Source organism: Globicephala melas, chromosome 1 (assembly GCF_963455315.2).
Source record: "Globicephala melas chromosome 1, mGloMel1.2, whole genome shotgun sequence".
Taxonomy (NCBI): domain Eukaryota; kingdom Metazoa; phylum Chordata; class Mammalia; order Artiodactyla; family Delphinidae; genus Globicephala; species Globicephala melas.
In genome coordinates this window covers 21,718,917-21,736,720 of record NC_083314.1, presented here as the reverse complement: position 1 = coordinate 21,736,720, position 17,804 = coordinate 21,718,917, and the positions used below count along the sequence as shown (strand labels likewise).

At 40.6% G+C, this 17,804-nt stretch overlaps 1 protein-coding gene across 3 annotated transcripts in view; it reads right to left on the bottom strand.

The window, feature by feature from the left end:
- CNIH3 (cornichon family AMPA receptor auxiliary protein 3) overlaps positions 1–17,804 on the bottom strand; it is a 282,061-nt gene that overhangs the window by 259,737 nt on the left and 4,520 nt on the right. For all 3 annotated transcript variants that reach the window (XM_060301346.2, XM_060301412.2, XM_060301391.1), the window contains one exon: positions 17,116–17,307. In XM_060301346.2, coding sequence (XP_060157329.1) covers positions 17,116–17,307 — 192 coding nt within the window. The remainder of the gene's footprint in view (positions 1–17,115; positions 17,308–17,804) is intronic.

Genomic DNA, 17,804 nt, shown 5'->3' with positions numbered 1-17,804 from the left:
GCATACCGTGCCTTCTACCCAAGGTGAGTACGAAGACAATCTCTAAGGAAAGTTAAGAGTTGGCTGAAAGGGCAAAGGTGAGAAAAAGCGTGGCAGGGAAGTCACCCTGTTGAGAAACATCACAAGAAAGGCACCAAATCTGAAAACAGACCGTGGGTTCCAGGAGCCCCAGGAGGTCTAGGATGGTTGGCGCCACAAGTGACAAAATGAGGGAGACGGGACCTCGAAAGAGAGGTCTGGGCCAGTTCTTAAGGAGCCTTGTAGACCAGCCTCTGGATGTTAGATTTTAATCCTCTGTGCAATGGGAGCCATTGAGATGTTTTTAAGTAGGGAAGTGACATGAGGGTTTTATGCTTTATAATGTTGATGGCAGTGAAGGCAACTACTCAGAGAAAAGAACAAAGCATTCAGGAGGCTATTGTCCAATCCAGGTGAACAAATGTCAAGGATCCCAACTAGTGGCAGTGGAGAAGGAAAAGAGAAGACAGATGTGAAAGCTATTAAAAGGGTAGAATCAATAGAGCTTAGTGACACATGAAACGTGGGAGGTGAGAGAAAGGATAGGGTCAAAGGGAACTCCAGGCTGCGGTTAGTGTCATCAAAATTAATGGTTCTCCTGCTTCAGGCCTGGGAAGCCCTAGGTTCATTCTGTTTGTGATGTGACTGGATCTGAGTCTGCTCGCTTACATGAGCTCATGGACACTTGCCCAGGTGGCTATCTACGGTCCTAGCACAAAGGTTCATTTCCCTGCTTAACAAATAAATTTGTATAGAAGTCCCTCTGATGTGTGTGCATCCAATCTACAACGTCAATTATTTATTGGTTCGCAAAGAACACATGTTATTATTTCGATGCATGGCCATTTTTGGAGGCACACACTTATCCATCACCACAGAAGCATGACTATTGGTCTAAATATAGATGTGCCTGTCACCTCAGAGAAACAACAGACCAGAAGTCATGATTCCACTTATTCCAAGGAAATTTTAAAGTGATAAAATTGAAAAACAAATCAATGTCATGTTTTGAAGTCTGTAAATCTGATCTACAGATCCCATTATGATTACCTCACCACTTCTCTTGAGGTTAATTGTTAATTTAGCCCCCAGACCCCTCGAAAGCAGCCCTCACCCCCACCCCAAGATATTGCTTACAGCCCTCACGGGCTATCTCACAGGTGCTGAAAAACAAGTAGAGTAGGCTCCTGGCCAGACACCCTTCAAGGATCCCCAGTTTATTCCTTTTCTCCTACTCTAGCCCCCATCCGCTGCTGCCACCTGAGAGGCTATATAATGTGAAGAGATTGGGCGCTGGTGCCTGCTAGCTTGAGTTTGAATCCTGGATTTACCACTTATAAGCTGTGTGACCTGAGGCAAGTTATCTAGCCTCTCTGTGCCTCAGTTTCCACCCTTGTAAAATATGAATAATATTATCTAATTTACCTCATGGGGTAGTTGTGATGATTAAATGAGTTAATGAGTTAATGTTTATAAAGTACTTAGAACAGTACCTAGCACGGTAACAAGTAACAAGCACTCAATAAATGTAAGCTATTATTCCTACTACCACTGCTCCTGCTGGCACTGGGGAAGCCTCTGGTGACTCCTGCCATAAGGTGCCAAAGCGACAGACAGGAGTTCTGTTATAAGGTAAGGGACAATGTCCTCCTTTTGTAATATGATATCAAAGGGGTCACACAGCAGTACAGCGCATGCCCAGTGCTTTCTGAAATTACCAGTAAAAGAGTTCTTTGCATTTTTCACTTGCAGCCTTCCCTCCTCACACCAAAGGACTGAGACTTGAGTCCAGGAGCACCCAGGCTTGAAGACACATGAGTGACAGACACCACGCGATCTCCCCCCCTTGGAGCAGGGCTTTGTTACAGGGTCAAGTGGGTCCAGCCTGGCTTCCACTCCCGTAGGATGAGCTCTTCCCAGGAGAATCCTTCGATCCTCGCCTATATTTCCTTCTGGAGCCACCCACTTCTCAATCCCTCCAAAGGAAGCATTTAAATCTGATCCTTTAAAAGAAGGAGACCAGCTGTATTGTTAAATTATTTGTAAGTAAAAAGCAAACATAAACTGTAAAAACATGCTAAATTCAAGACTAAAGAATAGTTCTGATATGGACTTTTAATTTATCTTTGATGATAAAGTACCTGTCCATAGTCTTAACATTGGGACAGGCAGAGGAAAGTCTAATTTTGAACATGATGCCATTTATATTAGCATAAAAAAATCCAATACATGGAACAGAATCGAGAGCCCAGAAATAAACCCACACATATAAGGACAATTAATTTACGACAAAATAGCAAAGAACATACAGTGGAGAAAGGACAGTCTCTTCAATAAATTGTGTTGGGAAAACTGGACAGCCACATGCAAAAGAATGAAACCAGACCACTATCTTACACTAGGCACAAAAATTAACTCAAAATGGATTGAAGACTTCAATGTAAGACCTGATACCATAAAATTCTTAGAAGAAAACACAAGCAGTATGTTCTTTGACATCAGCCTTAGCAATATTTATTTGGATCTGTCTCCTCAAACAAGGGCAACAAAAGGAAAAATAAACAAATTGGAGCTAATCAAACTAAAAAAACCTTTACACAGCACAAGAAACCATCAAAAAAAAAAAAAAAAAGGAAAAGGCAACCTACTGAATAGGACAAGATATTTATAAATGATATGTCCAACAATGGGTTAACATCCAAAATATATAAAGAACTCACACAACTCAACAGCAAAAAAACAAACCATCCAATTAAAAATGGGCAGACAAACTATTTACAATAGACAAGACATGGAAGCAACCTTAATGTCCACTGACAGTTGAATGGATAAAGAAGATGTGGTATACATATACAACAGAATACTACTCAGCTCTAAGAAAAGAATGAAATAATGCCATTTACACCAACATGGATGGACCTAGAGGATATCATACTAAGTGAAGTAAGTCAGACAAAGACAAATACCATATGATATCACTTATATGTACAATCTAAGAAAATCATATAAATGAACTTATTTACAAAACAGAAATAGACCTAGACATAGAAAACAAACTTATGGTTATCAAAGGGGAAAGGGTGTAGGGGAGGGATAAGTTAGGAGTTTGGGATTAGCAGATACAAACTACTATATATAAAAGAGATAAGCAACAAGGTCCTACTGTATAGCACAAGGAAACATATTCAATATCCTGTAATAAACCATAGTGGAAAAGAATCTGAAAAAGAATATATATGTGTACACACACACACACACACACACGTATGTATGTATAACTGAATCACTTTGCTGTATACCAGAAACTAACACAACATTGTAAATCAACTATACTTCAATTTTTAAAAAATGGGCAGACAAACCGAATGGACCTTTTTCCAAAGAAGACATGCAGATGGCCAACAGACATATGAAAAGATGCTCAACATCACTAATCATCAGGGAAATGCAAATCAAAACCACAATGAGCTATCACCTTATACCTGTCAGAATGGCTACAATCAAAAAGGCAACAAATAACAGCTGCTGGCAAGGATGTGGAGAAAAAGGAACGCTTGTGCACTCTTGGTGGGAATGTAAATTGGTGCAGCCACTACGGAAGATGGTATAGAAGTTCCTCAAAAAACTAAAAATAGAACTACCATATGATCCAGCAATTCCACTTCTGGGTATATATCCAAAGAGAACAAAAACACTAATTTGAAAAGACACATTCACCACAATATTCATAACAGCATTATTCACAATAGCCAAGGTATGGCAGCAACCTAAGTGTCCATCAACAGATGAATAGATAAAGAAGATGTGATACTGAGATAGATGATAGATAGATAGATATACACAATGGAATACTACTCAGCCATAAAAACGAAGGAAATTTTGCCATTTGCAACAACATGGATGGGCCTGGAGGGTATCATGCTTAGTGAAATAAGTCAGACAGAGAAAAACAAATACTGTATGTTATCACTTACACGTGGAATCTAAAAAATAAAACAAACTAGTGAACATAACAGAACAGAAACAGACTGATATATAAAGAATAAACTGCTGGTTACCAGTGGGGAGAGGGAAAAGGGGGAGGGGCAAGACAGGGGTAACGAATTAAGAGGTACAAACTACTATGTATAAAATAAATAAGCTACAAGGGAATATAGCACAGTGAATATAGCCAATGTTTTATGACTATAAAAGGAGTGTAATCTATAAAACTTTTGTATCACTATGTTGTATACCTGAAACTAATATAATATTGTAAAACAACTATACCTCAATTTTTTTAAAGATATATGCACCCCTATGTTCACTGCAGCATTACTTACAATAGCCAAAATATGGAAACAACCTAAGTGTCCATCAATGGATGAATGAATCAAGAAGATGTAATACATGTATACAACAGAATACTACCCAGCCACAAAAAAGAATGAGATGTTGTCATTTGTGACAACATGGATAAACCCTGAGGGTTTTATGCTAACTAAAATAAGTCAGAAGGAAAAAGACAAATACTGTATTATTTCACTCATATGTAGAATATTAAAAAAAAAAACCCACAAATGGAGAAATAAAACACATCAAAAACAAACTCATAGATACAGAGAACAGATAGGTGGTCACCAAAGGGGAAGTGGGCTAGGGAGTGAAGAGGGTCAATTGTATGGTGACAGATGGTAACTGGACTTTTGGGGTGGATCACTTTGTAATGTATACAGATGTTGAATTGTACTGTTGTACACCTGAAACTTATATAATTTTTTTAAATCCAATACATAGGAACCCAGCAATTCCACTCCTGGGTATATATCAAAAAAAACAAAAACACTAATTTGAGAAGATACATGCACTCCAATGTTCATAGCAGCATCATCAAGCAATGTGGATGGACTTGGAGGGCATTATGGTAAGTGACATAAGTCAGACAGAGGAAGACAAATACTATATCACTTATATGTGGAATCTAAAAAATACAACAAACTAGTGAATAAAACAAAAAACAAGCAGACTCATAGATATAGAAAACAAACTAGTGGTTACCAGTGGGGAGAGGGAAGGGGGAGGGGCAATGTACGGGTAGGGAATTTTTAAAAGGGGTTACTATGGTATTATATGAAATCATGTGTGTGAAACTCTTGAAAATTGTAAAGCACTATAGAATTTAAAGAATCCTTCATTCAATTAAAAAAAATCCAATACATAAGAATAAATCTAGTAAAAGATGTACAAGATCTACCCAGAAAATCAAGAAACATTACTAGGAAAAATGAAAGACCTATATAAATGGAGAAATATGCCATAGTCCTAGATACAAAGATTCAATATTACAAAGATATTTGTTCTCCCCCAATCGATCTACAGATTTTACTTACTTCCAGTCAAAATCTCAGAAATTTTTTTGTGTAAACTGACAAGATGATTCTATTTTTCTATGAAATGCAAAGGGTCAAGAATAGCCAAGACAATCTTGAAGAAGAAAAACAGTTGATACATTTACACTACCAGATGGCAAAACTTATTATAAAATTATAGCAATTAAGGCCGCATGGTATTAGCACAAACTTTTGTCAATTAAAGCATAGAGTGGGGAGCTTCCGGGAAGATGGCGGAAGAGTAAGACGCGGAGACCACCTTCCTCCCCACAGATACACCAGAAATACATCTACACGTGGAACAACTCCTACAGAACACCTACTGAACGCTGGCAGAAGACCTCAGACCTCCCAAAAGGCAAGAAACCCCCCAGGTACCTGGGTAGGGCAAAAAAAAATAATAATAAACAGACAAAAAGATAGGGACGGGACCCGCACCAGCGGCAGGGAGCTGTGAAGGAGGAAAGGTTACCACACAGTAGAAGCCCCTTGGCGGGCGGAGACTGCGGGTGGCGGAGGGGGAAAGCTTCGGAGCCGCGGAGGAGAGCACAGCAACAGGGGTGCGGAGGGCAAAGCGGCGAGATTCCCGCACAAAGCATCAGGGCCGACCGGCACTCACCGGGCCGAGAGGCTTGTCTGCTCACCCGCCAGGGCGGGCGGGGCTGGTTGCTGAGGCTTGGGCTTCGGTCGGAGCTCAGGGAGAGGACTGGGGTTGGTGGCGTGAACACAGCCTGCAGGGGGTTAGTGCGCCACGGTTAGCCGGGAGGGAGTCCGGGAAAAGCCTGGACCTACCGAAGAGGCAAGAGACTTTTTCTTCCCTCTTTGTTTCCTGGTGCGCGAGGGGAGGGGATTAAGAGCGCTGCTTAAAGGAGCTCCACAGACGGGCGCGAGCCGCGGCTAAAAGCGCGGACCCCAGAGACGGGCATGAGCAGCTAAGGCTGCTGCTGCCGCCACCAAGAAGCCTGTGTGCGAGCACAGGTCACTATCCACACCCCCATTCCTGGGAGCCTGTGCCGCCCGCCACTGTCAGGGTCCCGGGATCCAGGGACAACTCCTCCGGGAGAACGCACGACGCACCTCAGGCTGGTGCAACGTCACTCCGGCCTCCGCCACCGCATGCTCGCCCCGCACCCCGTACCCCTCCCTACCCCCCGGCCTGAGTGAGCCAGAGCCCCCGCATCAGCGGCTCCTTTAACCCCGTTCTGTCTGAGCGAAGAACAGACGCCCTCAGGCGACCTACACGCAGAGGCAGGGCCGAATCCAAAGCTGAGCCCCTGGGAGCTGTGCGAACAAGGAAGAGAAAGGGAAATCTCTCCCAGCAGCCTCAGAAGCAGCGGATTAAATCTCCACCATCAACTTGATGTACCTGCATCTGTGGAATAGCTGAATACACAAACGAATCATCCCAAATTATGGAGCCGTGTGGATGAAAAGCTCTTGGTGCTGCAGCCAGGAGTCAGTGCTGTGCCTCTGAGGTGGGAGAGCCAACTTCAGGACTCTGGTCCACAAGAGACCTCCCAGCTCCACATAATATCAAATGACAAACATCTCCCAGAGATCTCCATCTCAACACCAGCACCCAGCTTCACTCAACGACCAGCAAGCTACAGTGCTGGACACGCTATGCCAAACAACTAGCAAGACAGGAACACGACCCCACCCATTACCAGAGAGGCTGCCTAAAATCATAATAAGGTCACAGACACCCCAAAACACACCACCAGACACGTTCCTGCCCAACAGAAAGACAAGATCCAGTCTCATCCACCAGAAGACAGACATCAGTCTCCTCCACCAGGAAGCCTATACAACCCACTGAACAAAACTTAGCCACTGGGGGCAGACACCAAAACAACGGTAAATACAAACCTAGAGCCTGCAAAAAGGAGACCACAAACACAGGAAGCTAAGCAAAATGAGAAGACAGAGAAGCACACAGTAGATGAAGGAGCAATGTAAAAACACACCAGGACCAAACAAATGAAGAAGAAATAGGCAGTCTACCTGAAAAAGAATTCAGAATAATGATAGTAAAGATGATACAAAATCTTGGAAATAGAATAGACAAGATGCAAGAAATATTTAACAAGGACCTAGAAGAGCTTAAGATGAAACAAACAACGATGAACAACACAATAAATGAAATTAAAACTACTCTAGATGGGACCAGTAGCAGAATAACTAAGGCAAAAGAACGGATAAGTGACCTGGAAGATAAAATAGTGAAAATAACTACTGCAGAGCAGAATAAAGAAAAAGGAATGAAAAGAACTGAGGACAGTCTCAGAGACCTCTGGGACAACATTAAATGCACCAACATTCGAATTATTGGGGTTCCAGAAGAAGAAGAGAAAAAAGAAAGGGACTGAGAAAATATTTGAAGAGATTATAGTTGAAAACTTCCCTAATATGGGAAAGGAAGTAGTTAATCAAGTCCAGAAAGCACAGAGAGTCCCATACAGGATAAATCCAAGGAGAAACACGCCAAGACACATATTAATCAAACTGTCAAAAATTAAATACAAAGAAAACATATTAAAAGCAGCAAGGGAAAAACAACAAATATCACACAAGGGAATCCCCATAAGGTTAACAGCTGATCTTTCAGCAGAAACTCTGCAAGCTAGAAGGGACTGGCAGGACATATTTAAAGTGATGAAGGAGAAAAACCTGCAACCAAGATTACTCTACCCAGCAAGGATCTCATTCAGATTTGATGGAGAAATTAAAACCTTTACAGACAAGCAAAATCTGAGAGAGTTCAGCACCACCAAACCAGCTTTACGACAACTGCTAAAGGAACTTCTCTAGGCAAGAAACACAAGAGAAGGAAAAGACCTACTATAACGAACCCAAAACAATTAAGAAAATGGGAATAGGAACATACATATCGATAATTACCTTAAATGTAAATGGACTAAATGCTCCCACCAAAAGACACAGTTTGGCTGAATGGATACAAAAACAAGACGCATGTATGTGCTGTCTACAAGAGACCCACTTCAGACCTAGAGACACATACAGACTGAAAGTAAGGGGATGGAAAAAGATATTTCATGCAAATGGAAACCAAAAGAAAGCTGGAGTAGCAATTCTCATATCAGACAAAATAGACTTTAAAATAAAGACTATTAGAAGAGACAGAGAAGGACAGTACATAATGATCAAAAGATCAATCCACGAAGAAGATATAACAATTGTAAATATTTATGCACCCAACATAGGAGCACCTCAATACATAAGGCAAATACTAACAGCCATAAAAGGGGAAATCAACACTAACACATTCATAGTAGGGGACTTTAACACCCCACTTTCACCAATGGACAGATCATCCAAAATGAAAATAGATGAGGAAACACAAGCTTTAAATGATACATTAAACAAGATGGACTTAATTGATATTTATAGGACATTCCATCCAAAAACAACAGAATACACATTTTTCTCAAGTGCTCATGGAACATTCTCCAGGATAGATCATATCTTGGGTCACAAATCAAGCCTTGGTAAATTTAAGAAAATTGAAATCAAGTATCTTTTCCGACCACAACGCTATGAGACTAGATATCAATTACAGGAAAAGATCTGTAAAAAATACAAACACATGGAGGCTAAATAATACACTACTTAATAACAAAGTGATCACTGAAGAAAACAAAGAGGAAATCAAAAAATACCTAGAAACAAATGACAATGGAGACATGACGACCCAAAATCTATGGGATGCAGCAAAAGCAGTTCTAAGAGGGAAGTTTATAGCAATACAATCCTACCTTAAGAAACAGGAAACATCTCGAATAAACAACCTAACCTTGCACCTAAAGCAATTAGAGAAAGAAGAACAAAAAAAAACCAAAGTTAGCAGAAGGAAAGAAATCATAAAAATCAGATCAGAAATAAATGAAAAAGAAATGAAGGAAACAATAGCAAAGATCAATAAAACTAAAAGGTGGTTCTTCGAGAAGATAAATAAAATTGATAAACTATTAGCCAGACTCATCAAGAAAAAAAGGGAGAAGACTCAAATCAATAGGATTAGAAATGAAAAAGGAGAAGTAACAACTGACATTGCAGAAATACAAAGGATCATGAGAGATTACTACAAGCAACTCTATGCCAATAAAATGGACAACCTGGAAGAAATGGACAAATTCTTAGAAATGCACAACCTGCCAAGACTGAATCAGGAAGAAATAGAAAACATGAACAGACCAATCACAAGCACTGAAATTGAAACTGTGATTAAAAGTCTTCTAACAAACAAAAGCCCAGGACCAGATGGCTTCACAGGCGAATTCTATCAAACGTTTAGAGAAGAGCTAACACCTATCCTTCTCAAACGCTTCCAAAATATAGCAGAGGGAGGAACACTCCCAAACTCATTCTACAAGGCCACCACCATCACCCTGATACCAAAACCAGACAAGGATGTCACAAAGAAAGAAAACTACAGGCCAATATCACTGATGAACATAGATGCAAAAATCCTCAACAAAATACTAGCAAACAGAATCCAACAGCACATTAAATGGATCATACACCATGATCAAGTGGGATTTATTCCAGGAATGCAAGGATTTTTCAAAATACGCAAGTCAATCAACATGATACACCATATTAACAAATTGAAGGAGAAAAACCATATGATCATCTCAATAGATGCAGAGAAAGCTTTCAACAAAATTCAACACCAATTTATGATAAAAACCCTGCAGAAAGTAGGCATAGAGGGAACTTTCCTCAACATAATAAAGGCCATATATGACAAACCCACAGCCAACATCATCCTCAATGGTGAAAAACTGAAAGCATTTCCACTAAGATCAGGAACAAGACAAGGTTGCCCACTCTCAACACTCTTATTCAACATAGCTTTGGAAGCTTTAGCCACAGCAATCAGAGAAGAAAAGGAAATAAAAGGAATCCAAATCGGAAAAGAAGTAGTAAAGCTGTCACTGTTTGCAGATGACATGATACTATACACAGAGAATCCTAAAGATGCTACCAGAAAACTACTAGAGCTAATCAATGAATTTGGTAAAGTAGCAGGATACAGAATTAATGCACACAAATCTCTGGCATTCCTATACACTAATGATGAAAAATCTGAAAGTGAAATCAAGAAAACACTCCCATTTACCAGTGCAACAAAGAGAATAAAATATCTAGGAATAAACCTACCTAAGGAGACAAAAGACCTGTATGCAGAAAATTATAAGACACTGATGAAAGAAATTAAAGATGATACAAATAGATGGAGAGATGTACGATGTTCTTGGATTGGAAGAATCAACATTGTGAAAATGACTCTACTACCCAAAGCAATCTACAGATTCAATGCAATCCCTATCAAACTACCACTGGCATTTTTCACAGAACTAGAACAAAAAATTTCACAATTTGTATGGAAACACAAAAGACCCCGAATAGCCAAAGCAATCTTGAGAATGAAAAACGGAGCTGGAGGAATCAGGCCCCCTGACTTCAGACTATACTACAAAGCTACAGTAATCAATACAGTATGGTACTGGAACAAAAACAGAAATATAGATCAATGGAACAGGATAGAAAGCCCAGAGATAAACCCACGCACATATGGTCACCTTATCTTTGATAAAGGAGGCAGGAATGTACAGTGGAGAAAGGACAGCCTCTTCAATAAGTTGTGCTGGGAAAACTGGACAGGTACATGTAAAAGTATAAGCTTAGATCACTCCCTAACACCATACACAAAAATAAGCTCAAAGTGGATTAAAGACCTATATGTAAGGCCAGAAACTATCAAACTCTTAGAGGAAAACATAGGCAGAACACTCTATGACATAAATCACAGCGAGATCCTTTTTGACCCACCTCCTAGAGAAATGGAAAGAAAAACAAAATAAACAAATGGGACCTAATGAAACTTCAAAGCTTTTGCACAGCAAAGGAAACCATAAACAAGACCAAAAGACAACCCTCAGAATGGGAGAAAATATTTGCAAATGAAGCAACTGACAAAGGATTAATCTCCAAAATTTATAAGCAGCTCATGCAGCTCAATAAGAAAAAAACAAACAACCCAATCCAAAAATGGGCAGAAGACCTAAACAGACATTTCTCCAAAGAAGATATGCAGACTGCCAACAAACACATGAAAGAATGCTCAACATCATTAATCATTAGAGAAATGCAAATCAAAACTACAATGAGATATCATCTCACACCAGTCAGAATGGCCATCATCAAAAAATCTACAAACAATAAATGCTGGAGAGGGTGTGGAGAAAAGGGAACCCTCTTGCATTGTTGGTGGGAATGTAAATTGATACAGCCACTGTGGAGAACAGTATGGAGGTTCCTTAGAAAACTACAAATAGAACTACCATATGACCCAGCAATCCCACTACTGGGCATATACCCTGAGAAAACCATAATTCAAAAAGACTCATGTACCAAAATGTTCATTGCAGCTCTATTTACAATAGGCCGGAGATGGAAAGAACCTAAGTGTCCATCATCGGATGAATGGATAAAGAAGATGTGGCACATATATTCAATGGAATATTACTCAGCCATAAAAAGAAACGACATTGAGGTATTTGTAATGAGGTGGATAGACCTAGAGTCTGTCAGAGTGAAGTAAGTCAGAAAGAGAAAGACAAATACCGTATGCTAACACATATATATGCAATTTAAGAAAAAAAATAATGTCATGAAGAACCTAGGGGTAAGACAGGAATAAAGACACCGACCTACTAGAGAATGGACTTGAGGATATGGGGAAGGGGAAGGGTGAGCTGTGACAAAGCGAGAGAGAGGCATGGACATATATACACTACCAAACGTAAGGTAGATAGCTAGTGGGAAACAGCCGCATAGCACAGGGAGATCAGCTCGGTGCTTTGTGACCGCCTGGAGGGGTGGGATAGGGAGGGTGGGAGGGAGGGAGACGCAAGAGGGAAGAGATATGGGAACATATGTATATGTATAACTGATTCACTTTGTTATAAAGCAGAAACTAACACACCATTGTAAAGCAATTATACTCCAATAAAGATGTAAAAAGAAAAAAAGCATAAAGATACACAAATAGACCAACAAAACAAAGAGAGTTGAGAAACAGACCCACACATGTACAGTCCTCTAGTTAGGATAATGATAGCACTGCAGGACAGAGGAGAAAGGAATCTTTTCAACATGGTGCTAGATCAGGAATTTCCTAGCAGTCCTGTGATTAGGACTCCACACTCTCACTGTGGAGGGCCAGAGTTTGATCTCTGGTCGGGGAACTAAGATCCCGCATGTCCCACGCCATGGCCAAATAAATAAATAAATAAACAATAACTAAAAAATGGTGCTAGATCATCTGGGTATCCACATGGAAAAAAATTAACGGGGGCTTCCCTGGTGGCGCAGTGGTTGAGAATCCGCCTGCCAATGCATGGGACACAGACTCAATCCCTGGTCAGGGAAGATCCCACATGCCGCGGAGCAACTAAGCCTGTGCGCCACTACTGAGCCTGCGCTCTAGAGCCCGCGAGCCACAACTACTGAGCCCACACGCCACAACTACTGAAGCCTGCGTGCCTAGAGCCTGTGCTCTGCAACAAGAGAAGTCACTGCAATGAGAAGCCCCCGCACTGCAACAAAGTGTAGACCCCACTCACCACAACTAGAGAAAGCCCGTGTGCAGCAACGGAGACCCAATACAGCCAAAAATAAATAAATAAATAAAATTAAAACAAACAAATTAACACTGACCCCTATCTCACACTCGTCACAATCCTAAATTCTCGAAGGAGTGTAGACATAATTTCGAAAAGCAAAACACTGAAACTTCCAGAGGATAACTTAGAATATCGTCTTGCCCTTGAGGCCAGGGGATGACTTCTAAAGCAGGACACGAAAAGCACAAATCATAAAGGGAACAACTGATGAATTGGATTTCATTAAGAACTTCTGTTCATTAAGACACCGTTAAGAGAGTGAGGGCAAGCCACACAGTGGGAGAAGAAATATGCAGTACATACATTCAACAAAGGACTCGTATTCAGAATATATAAAGAATTCCACAAATCAATAAGAAAAATGAAACACAATTTTAAAAGGGAGAGAGAGGAGCAAAAGATTTGTAAAAGGCACTTCTTTAAAGAGAATATACACATGCCTCCAAAAAAATATTTTAAAAGGACTTAGCGTCATCAGTCATCAGAGAAATGCAAATTAAAACTACAGTAGGGTACTACTGGGGTCCTGGTAAAGTTCTATTTCATAGGTGGTGGTTTCATAAGAAAAACTTCACTGAGTTGTATATAAGGATTTGTGCACGCCTCTCTGTATATTATACTTCAATAAAAATTTTTCCTTAAAAAAAGTGAGATTTTAGAAATATATCAACCAAATGCAACGCGTGGATCCTGTTTGGACCTTGCTTCACACGAGCCAACCATTAAAAAAGAATATGTGAGACAGCTGGGGGAATTTGAAGACTAACTGCATATTTGATGATAATTAAGGGATTACTAAGTTTTTTAGGTATGATGATGGCATTGTGGCAATGTTTTCAAAAAGAGTTCTTATCTTTTAGCGCTACATAGTGAAGTATAAATACATATATTATAAATAAAATAATAGCTTGGATTTACTTCAAAATAATCAGAAGAGGGAGGATGGATGAAATGGGAATCTCTGTACTGTTCTAGCTTTGTGTATGTTTAAAATCTTGCATAATAAAACCTTTTTTTTTTTTTAAAGCTGTGGCATAGCCAAGGTTTTATGCTTTGGGGCTATATATGACTCCTCTTTTCTACCCCTCTGCAACCTAACGAAGTAATATTATGTAGTGACGATGGAAACCAGAAACATTGAACCCTTAGGCTACAGGGACCTCAGAAGTCATCTAGGCCATTTCCTCGTTACCAAGCAGAGTATCTGAAACAGGAGAACCCACACCACATCTGCTGCAGAGACTAGCATAGGAGACATAGTGTGACTACTCTCAGAGAAGCAGTTAAAAAAGAAACTTTCCAGGGACCTGGATGTGGCAGAGCAATCATTTACCCACATTCTTCGGGGCGCATGCCAATGTGAGGTCTCTAAGCAGCCTGGCTGCCCTCCCTACAAAAGTAAACTCTCAACAGGAGCTCTGGTAGCCTCCCTGAGCTGGCCCTTCCTGTCCTACCACTGGATGCTATGCATATGCTGTCTGACCTCATCTCAGTTAGGTATCTATCTTCCTTTGCCAGCTGACCTGGCTGGAGCTGTTAAAGGAGTAAAGCAATGAAGTATGAATTCCTGTATAAATCAAGGCTGGTTCTTCCTTATTCCACGATCCTAGACGAGTACAGGCTTACACAGTTTAGAAACCCTCACTAGATAGATACAAGTAGTTGCAAAAACAAGCTGGATGAGGCCTCCTGACTTAATGTGTCTCCCAAGAAGCCCTCTAGGTTTGGAGCTTTCCTGCTTTGAAAGAAAATTAAACTCATTGATTCCTTCTGGCCCTCATTCACTATTTTAAGATGAAGTCGTTTAAATGGATAAACAAATCTCCAGGTTACACCTAGTTTTAGTGTGCTATCCCTTCTATGCAAAACGCTGCATTTCAACAAGGACTTATTGGAGAAATGAACTGTATCTTTGATAAGGAGCTTTCAGGCACTCTCAGTGGTAGCTTCTGGAGGGAGGAAAACCTTTTACTGGCCCTCACATACTCACTTATCTACCACTAATTAGGCCAATGAGATGATGAGGGCTTCAAAGGTGAGGGACCATGTTTTCATGTACACAAAAAGGGCAAAGTTGAAAAATCAATTTATAGGACTTGTTTATTTCTTCTTTTGGCCCCTTTAAACAAAGGGGACTTTTCAGACTGATACCAGTTCTGAAGCCTGTGCATCCAGCTCTCCCACACACCAGCTATGTGACCTCAAGTTTTCTGTACCTCAGTTTATCAACTGTAAAATGGGGGTAATAATAGTACATACCTCATAAGGTTGGTGAGAAGGCTAAAATAGTACAATGCATGTAAAGCACTTAAAACAAAGGCTGGTTAGTATTAACTCTTCGTATTGTTTGATTATGACGGAAGCCCTGCCATGGACATGTGCCATCACAGGAAAGAAAGGATAAGAATGGAAAGAGTGGACACTAGGAAACAAAAGGAAACGAGCGGTGTTGTTGAAACTCTGTGGCTAAACCTTACAAACACACCTATTTCTAGCTATTTTTATAATATATGTCAGTAATTCAGGAATAGAGAAAAAGATACTCCGAGATAAAGGGTCAGAGGTGTATAGCAAGAAAGTGGACATCCTTGTATTTCAGATATGTATATAGAAAGGGTACTCTTAAGTGAAGATACAAACCCCATTAGTATAAAGGGACTGCAAGTCCTGTGGGTCTTGATTTAGCCAAGGACCGCTCCACAAGCCACAAAAAGAAGCTAAGAGCTACTGTTTTGCTCTTTTGTTGTCAACGACTGGCATTCACGAGTTCATTAAGCTTTTTTATCTTATTTATTTTTTGGCTGCGTTGGGTCGTGGTTGCTGCAAGCAGGCTTTCTCTAGTTGCGACGGGCTACTCTTCGCTGCGGTGCACGGGCTTCTCATTGCAGTGGCTTCTCTCCTTGCAGAGCACGGGCTCTAGGCGAGCGGGCTTCAGTAGGTCCGAGGCATGTGGGATCTTCCCGCTGCAGGAATCGAACCCGTGTCCCCTGCCTTGGCAGGCAGATTCTTAACCACTGTGCCACCAGGGAAGTCCCTCTTTCTTTTTTCTTTTTTTTTTTTTTTTTAATTTAGGCTACTATGTCACATTTGCATATACATTTAGTATTATTTAGTAAAGAGCACAATTTTGAAATAAAATTAATTGAATAAATGCAGGGACCCTTTAAACAGTTTTCTTTTCAACTTTATGAATAATCACCTACTACAGTCTTTAACATTTTTAATTTTTAAAAGTCTAGTCATTAGACCATTACCTCTATATGGGCTGTGTATACATAATCAGAACACATATTTTCTCATAATAATTAGCATTTGTTTGTTAACAATCATAATTGTGTTTTCCCATTATTATTTACTATTATCATAGTGCCAGAGGGATGAACCACATATAGGAACCTGAGAAGAAGGAAGACTGCCCAAAGGGCCTGCTGTCCACTGTCCATGGACTCTAGGGGCTATTAATTATTTATCTACTTTTCAAAGTTAATAAATAGGAATGTCTTTTTGCCCTTTATTCCCCAGATGAATTTAACCAAATGAGAGATGGGTGTGTGTGTGCGCGCAGCATCTACAGTCTGAGAATATAAGAGGTGCAGGTAATGGGAAAGAAGGAGATGTTTAAAAAGCAAATAGGGCTTCCCTGGTGGCACAGTGGTTGAGGGTCCGCCTGCCGATGCAGGGGACACGGGTTCGTGCCCCGGTCCGGGAGGGTCCCACATGCCGCGGAGCCGCTGAGCCTGCGCGCCCGGAGCCTGTGCTCCGCAACGGGAGAGGTTACAACAGTGAGAGGCCCACGTACCGCAAAAAAAAAAAAAAAAAAGCAAATATATTTAATGTCATCAACTATACACAACACTGCTTCCTCTGGCATTTTTTATTATGATTAATTTTCATGAATAATTTGATTGGTTTTGAGTGTGCTTTTAAGAACATGAGTGCTTTAAAAACATGATACTTATTAATACCAAAAAAAGCAAAATCCAAATAACCCTTATTGACACTTAAAAAATACTTACATATGGGCTTCCCTGGTGGTGCAGTGGTTGGGAGTCCGCCTGCCGATGCAGGGGACGCGGGTTCATGCCCCGGTCCGGGAAGATCCCACATGCCACGGAGCGGCTGGGCCCGTGAGCCATGGCTGCTGGGCCTGCGCGTCCGGAGCCTGTGCTCCGCAGCGGGAGAGGCCACAGCGGTGAGAGGCCCGCGTACTGCAGGAAAAAAAAAAAAAAAAAAAAAAAAACCTTACATATAGTTAGAAAATGCAAACCCTGCAGAAAAGTATCAAATGGAAAAATAGGAACCTCCCTCCTCAACCACCCAAGTCCTTCCACCCAAAGGTAAACCACTGTCTTATGCTCCTCTATCCTACCAGAAAAAAATGTATGTGTATATATTCATTTATTTACCCAAATGAATTACATTATGCATACTTCCGTTATAGGCATCTTTTACTTTATATTTCTTGATACTACTTCCACAACACCACATGGTGATGACCCCATTCTTTTTGCTCCTACAAACAGTGCTGCAGTGAATATCTCTGCACACACAGTGAACGTCTTTGCACACCCATCTTAGTGTTACATGCGTTTTGTTACAGTGCAGCAAGAACAAGCTACTCCAAGCAGTCTAACCCAGCTGTGTGGCGGGAGAAGAACAATCTAGTTTTCTTGGTGAAAAGGACGGTATTCAGCTTAGAGGACAG